General features: G+C 49.7%; 1 protein-coding gene across 3 annotated transcripts in view; it reads left to right on the top strand.

Moving 5' to 3' along the window:
- Positions 1-6,000, top strand: part of EPN2 (epsin 2) — a 34,374-nt gene that overhangs the window by 11,030 nt on the left and 17,344 nt on the right. The window contains exons 1-3 of one of the 3 annotated variants that reach the window (XM_075565802.1): positions 263-281; positions 3,511-3,623; positions 4,994-5,084. In XM_075565802.1, the coding sequence (XP_075421917.1) occupies positions 3,600-3,623; positions 4,994-5,084 (115 nt within the window). In that variant the 5' untranslated portion in view covers positions 263-281; positions 3,511-3,599. Of the gene's footprint in view, positions 1-262; positions 282-3,510; positions 3,624-4,993; positions 5,085-6,000 lie in introns of those variants that run through there. The other 2 variants (XM_075565801.1, XM_075565800.1) reach the window with 2 other exon arrangements.

Here is a 6,000-nt window from a genome sequence, read left to right as displayed (position 1 = left end):
GAGAACTGGAGGCTGTATGGAAGCCTCATGCCAAAACGAAGACGAAAATATGATACCTCTGACGCGTTTCCCGGCGTAGCTGGCGCGTTACCAAATATAAATTTTTGATATGTAGTATCTAGCCTCCAGTTCTCCTGCTTTTATGCATTTTTTTGCTTTGTTTTTGCTCACCTCTACGGATCTTCTACAAACGGCCTCACGCAGAGAGGATGAGACGCGTTACCTGCAGTAGCAGTGGTTCGTGAGGACATGCATTGCTTCCTGTGTGGCCGGTCGAAAGGGTACCGTGTTTAGCTATCCAGCTGCCTACTAAATGCTATATCTGCCTAAACCTAGAGCTGTTGGGATCCGTTGGCCTTACCTGTTGGGCTGCTGTGTTGCGGGGCTTCAGTTATAGGTCTGTTTCCTACAGACTCACATGTTGGTTCCTATGGCCATGATGGCACAGAGCGTTCTCAGAGCCTGATCTATCTAATTGCATGGAAAACATTTCTCTCTCTTCCGCCCTGGACATTATTCTTGCTAGATTTTTGTAGCACCACTTTACAGATTCACCTCTCTTCATATACATCCTCTCTCTAACAACCTGAGGCTTCTTTTCCCAGCATATGTTTTCTCTTTCCCTTCCCCTCATCTCTCTCTCTACTCCCTCTCTTTGCCCCTCTCTCTCTTTGCCTCTCTTTCTCTGCCTCTCTCTCTCTCTCTGCCTCTCTCTCTCTTTGCCTCTCTCTGCCTCTCTCTCTCTTTGCCTCTCTCACCCCTCCCTCTTGTACATCATTTTCTCTGTCTCTTCTTCCCTTTTCATGTCGTTTTTTTCCCCCGTGATTTAACTCTTCCCCTCTCTCTCTCACCTTTCCCAGCCTGTTTCATCTCCAGCCCCGCGCTGCACTACTTGAGGCCCCACCCCTGACATAGGCCCCGCCCACCAACTGAGGCTCTGCAGAGGAAGGGATTTCCCCTCTGTCCTTCCTACTGCATCTCAGGGCCCCGCCCCCTGACCCAGGCCCCGCCCACCTGCAGGGGAAGGGATTTCCCTCTGTGCTTCCTACAGCGCACAGACAGGGGGGGAGTGGGCCCCCTAAGAGCGGGGGGGGGGGGGGGAGAGGGGCCGGGCTTTAGCTACGCCCCGGTATGTAATATAAGTGACTTTCTGACCAAAATGTGCAAAGCTTACAATTCCAGTCCCCAAGAGCAACCAACAGGTCAGGTTTTCAGGATATCCCTGTTTCAGCACAGGTAGTGCAGTCAAAGACTGAGCCACTGATTGAGCCACCTGTGCTGAAGCAGGGACTGATTGAGCCACCTGTTCTGAAGCAGGGACTGATTGAGCCACCTGTGCTGAAGCAGGGACTGACTGATCCACATGTGCTGAAGCAGGGACTGATTGAGCCTCCTGTGCTGAAGCTGAGATCCTGAATACCTGACCTGCTGGGGGCTCTTGAGGTCTGGAGTTGGCCGCCCCTGGCCTACATGATACCAGTGGTGCAGCAGGCGTTTGTAACCAGATGATACCCCCTCCCAGCATGTTATTTATTTATAACATGTGTTGCCAGGAAGTATAATCCATTGGGAGTTACCTCCTCGTTTCCGAGCATGTCCTGGGCCCAGAGTTATTTTGACAACACACGGTTACGTTTTTTTTTTTTTGCTCCTGGTCGGCAGATCCGGGAGGCAGAGAATGTTCCACACACAGGCGGAATTCAAAGAATGAATCCGAATGACCCCGGCGTCCCAAAACTCTTGCCCTGCTTCCCGTCTGTTTAGCTCATCATATTGGTTTTGCGGAGGACGCCCATCCCCCCCTCCCCCCAAGCCCCCAACCCCCAGGAATTTGTTTCTGCCTGGATGCTAGAAGAAGGATGACCTGCTATATGGAAGAAGGGTTGTAGTGTTTGAGGCTTTCTCTGTGCGTGTCTCTGGCATGCAGCAGAGACAGATGTAATCCTGGTTACAATTATAGGGTATATCTTTGTCGGCCTAGGACATTTGGCCGCTGGCATTTCGCCGTGACCAAATGACCGCCGTGACTCACCCTGCCGTTGGAACATGCTGCCGGCCACTTTGCCGCTATGCCCTACCTGAAATCTCCTACCCTAACCCCTAAAACCCTTTAACTTAACCACCTTCCCTAACCGGTAAAAGCCCCTCAAATTAACCCCCTACCCCAACTAGAAATAAAACATACCATAGTAGCAGCCGGTGGCGGAGATTCCAGCCGGGATCCAATGTCCCATTCCATATCTTTGTGGGGGCAGTCCCCCCATGGTTCCCCTGTTTCTCACTGCTCGGTGACCGTGAATGTCTGTGCCATGGAGAAACAAACATTATTTCCTTATCACAAAGGAAGGTTATTCACTGATTGTAAAACAGCAGCAAATATAACGGGGTCAGTGTGATAACCTTTTCATATTATAGAAATAGTGGATTATGCACTAAAAAGAGGCGCAGTGTATATTTACTTCCATCATGTTCCGTGCTGCTTCTTTTAGTGGGGACACTAAAACGTGTAATATTGGATCTTATAAACCTTTAGAGGTGAAGTCCCTCCCTTCTCTCCTCTGCCCCACCCATTAGAATGTACGCTCTTCGGTTCAGGAACCTTCCCTTGCTAATTAGAAGACTGTTTCACTCAGTTGTAGTATCTCTGATGTTTTGATGTTCAGGTCACTTTGGCCTTACAAAGTGAGAACTTTTCAAATCAGCAACGCAGAAAGACTGATCAGGCATCCAAGCAGTCCCCTGAAAAAAGTCCTTTATCTAACCACAAATATACCAGGCATGGAGGGCAGAAAAACACAGGCTGACAAAGTTCTTATAGGAACAATCCAAGACTATTTTTTGCTAGGGGTCTCCAGAGCTGAACCACGTTAATTTGAGCTGCGGGTTTCCCCTGCTCCCGGTGATAATTACCTCCAAAGTAAGTGCCAGTACGCGCTCCAGCTGAGCTAGCTGTGGGTTTAAAGTTTAAAGGTCCAGTGTCACATGGATCAATAGGATTGATTGAGCCACCTGTGCTGAAGCACGGATATCCAGTCAAAGACTTAGCCACTGTTTGAGCCACCTGTGCCGAAGCAGATCTATCTTGAAAACCTGACCTGTTGGTGGCCCTTGAGGACCTAGGAGATGCCCACCCCCGGTCTAACCCATTGTCCAAAATGTTTGTCTTCTCCATATTTTCCCACTTTTGAGAAATATTAATCTGCAAACATTGTGATTTCCTAATAACTCCTTATCTGTATCTCCTCCGCCTGTGGGGGGGAGGGGGGTGGTATCTCCGCCTGTGGGGGGCTGCTCATTTTACTGCAGAGTTTTTAATAAGCATCAGAATCAGCGTAACTGCTATAAAATACATTGTTTTTCACACTCGACTGTTTCAAAGACCCAGGTACTTTCTTGGCCTGACCGCCATTAAAAGTTGTCCGTTATAAAATACCGCTGTGGTTCTCGTGCTTGCCAGTTGTGTGTGTTGCAATGCATTGTGGTCTGTTTCTCCCCTCCCCCCCCTCACAGCTACGTCCCCCCGGGTCTCCTCTGAGCTGGAGCAGGCCCGACCGCAGACCAGCGGAGAGGAGGAGCTGCAGTTACAGCTGGCCCTGGCCATGAGCAGGGAGGTGGCGGAGCAGGTGAGTGTCTCCACATCTCCCAACATGGAAATATCAGGACATTCGCACGCTCGGAGAAATATCCTCATGTGTGTGTGTGTGTGTGAGCATGTGTGTGTGTGTGTGTGTGCGTGAGGGTGTGTGTGTGAGCATGAGGGTGTGTGTGCGTGTGTGCGTGTGAGGGTTGTGTGTCTGTGTGTGTGTGAGGGTGTGTGTGTGAGCATAAGGGTGTGTGTGCGTTGTGTGTCTGTGTGTGTGTAAGGGTGTGTGTGTGAGCATGAGGGTGTGTGCGTGTGTGCGTGTGAGGGTTGTGTGTCTGTGTGTGTGTACACACACATACACACACACACTGTTCAGAAAGAAAGGGACCCCTTACATTTTTCCTCATATCTTATATATTTCTCACTCCATCCCCATGAAAACGGGCACAATTGTAGAATAACACTACTTAAGAACAGCAATGTAGACAATCATCTGATGATAACTACATTGGTGTCACTGTATAATTTCAATAAGTCCCAGCAGGGCCGTCTAGGAGTTTTGCGGGGGTTGTGGAGGGGCCTCTTATCTTATCCGGAGTGGCATCTCCTCCCCCTACGTCACGGTGCCATGTGACGCCACGTTGTCATGGCAACGTGGCGCCATATGAGGTCACAGAGCCATGACAACGCGATGCTGCAGGAAGAAATTCCAGCTCCGGAGAAGGTAAGACTCTTGGAGGCTCCGCGCCCTCTCTGACACATTGTATCAGGTTTGCAGTGCTGTGATGTGTCACATTGTATCAGGTTTGCAGCTGTGATGTGTCACATTGTATCAGGTTTGCAGCTGTGATGTGACACATTGTGTCAGGTTTGCAGTGCTGTGATGTGACACATTGTATCAGGTTTGCAGTGCTGTGATGTGACACATTGTGTCAGGTTTGCAGTGCTGTGATGTGACACATTGTATCAGGTTTGCAGTGCTGTGATGTGACACATTGTATCAGGTTTGCAGCTGTGATGTGACACATTGTGTCAGGTTTGCAGCTGTGATGTGACACATTGTGTCAGGTTTGCACTGCTGTGGTGTGACACATTGTGTCAGGTTTGTAGTGCTGTGATGTGACACATTGTGTCAGGTTTGCAGTGCTGTGATGTGACACATTGTATCAGGTTTGCAGTGCTGTGATGTGACACATTGTGTCAGGTTTGCAGTGCTGCGATGTGTCACGTTGTGGCAGGTTTGCAGCTGTGACACATTGTGTCAGGTTTGCAGCAGTGATGTGACACATTGTGTTAGTTGTGATGCAGTGCTTTAGGTTACACACGCAGAGCACTGCAGGGACACCACAGTGAGGGTGGCTTCCCAGGGTCCCAGCTGCACATAAGAAGTGCCTGTGTGTTTTCCTGCAGGAGGAACGCATGCGGCGGGGCGATAATCTGCGGTTACAGATGGCTCTGGAGGAGAGCCGCAAAAGCACCATCAAAATGCCCAAAAAGAAGGTGAGTGTTTCCTATTCCTCATCTTGGCACGAGCAACCCCTCTTCTTGTTATTTATCTCGTTAGCAGACACACCGAGGGTGTAAGAGAATAAGGCACGTCCCTGCCCTGCAGAGCTTGCAATCTAACGCCACACACACACATATTTTATGGTGAAAGGAACACAGAGGGCAGCACAATGATCCCCTCGCCCAGAGAGCTGACAATGAATGTGTTATTGGAGGCCTGGTTAGATATGGAGACTACAGTCAGCAGATTATGTGGTTTGATTCATCTGCTCTTTTTAAAACAGAGACATAAATGTCCGATCCATGCGATGGATCCAAATAAATTCAGCAGAAACCCCTCACAGCTTTCTCCTCTAACCTGCTATGTGATGAAGGAGTTGGTCAGTGAGCCTGTAAACAAGGACACAGTGTCCACTCCATGTGACCTTGGGCGAGTCACTTTATCTCCCTGTGCCCCAGGCATCATAAACATAGAGTGTGAGCTCTTCTGGGCAGGGGCTGTGTCTGTAACATTCTTATGTGCTGCGTACCGCGCGCTATACTGTAACATTCCTATGTGCTGCGTACCGCGCGCTATACTGTAACATTCCTCTGTGCTGCGTACCGCGCGCTATACTGTAACATTCCTATGTGCTGCGTACCGCGCGCTATACTGTAACATTCCTCTGTGGTGCGTACCGCGCGCTATACTGTAACATTCCTATGTGCTGCGTACCGCGCGCTATACTGTAACATTCCTCTGTGCTGCGGACCGCGCGCTATACTGTAACATTCCTATGTGCTGCATACCGCGCGCTATACTGTAACATTCCTATGTGCTGCGTACCGCGCGCTATACTGTAACATTCCTACGTGCTGCGTACCGCGCGCTATACTGTAACATTCCTATGTGCTGCGTACCGCGCGCTATA

Source organism: Ascaphus truei, chromosome 11, assembly GCF_040206685.1.
Source record: "Ascaphus truei isolate aAscTru1 chromosome 11, aAscTru1.hap1, whole genome shotgun sequence".
In the NCBI taxonomy this organism is placed as follows: Eukaryota; Metazoa; Chordata; class Amphibia; order Anura; family Ascaphidae; genus Ascaphus; species Ascaphus truei.
This window is presented reverse-complemented; position numbering and strand designations above follow the sequence as displayed.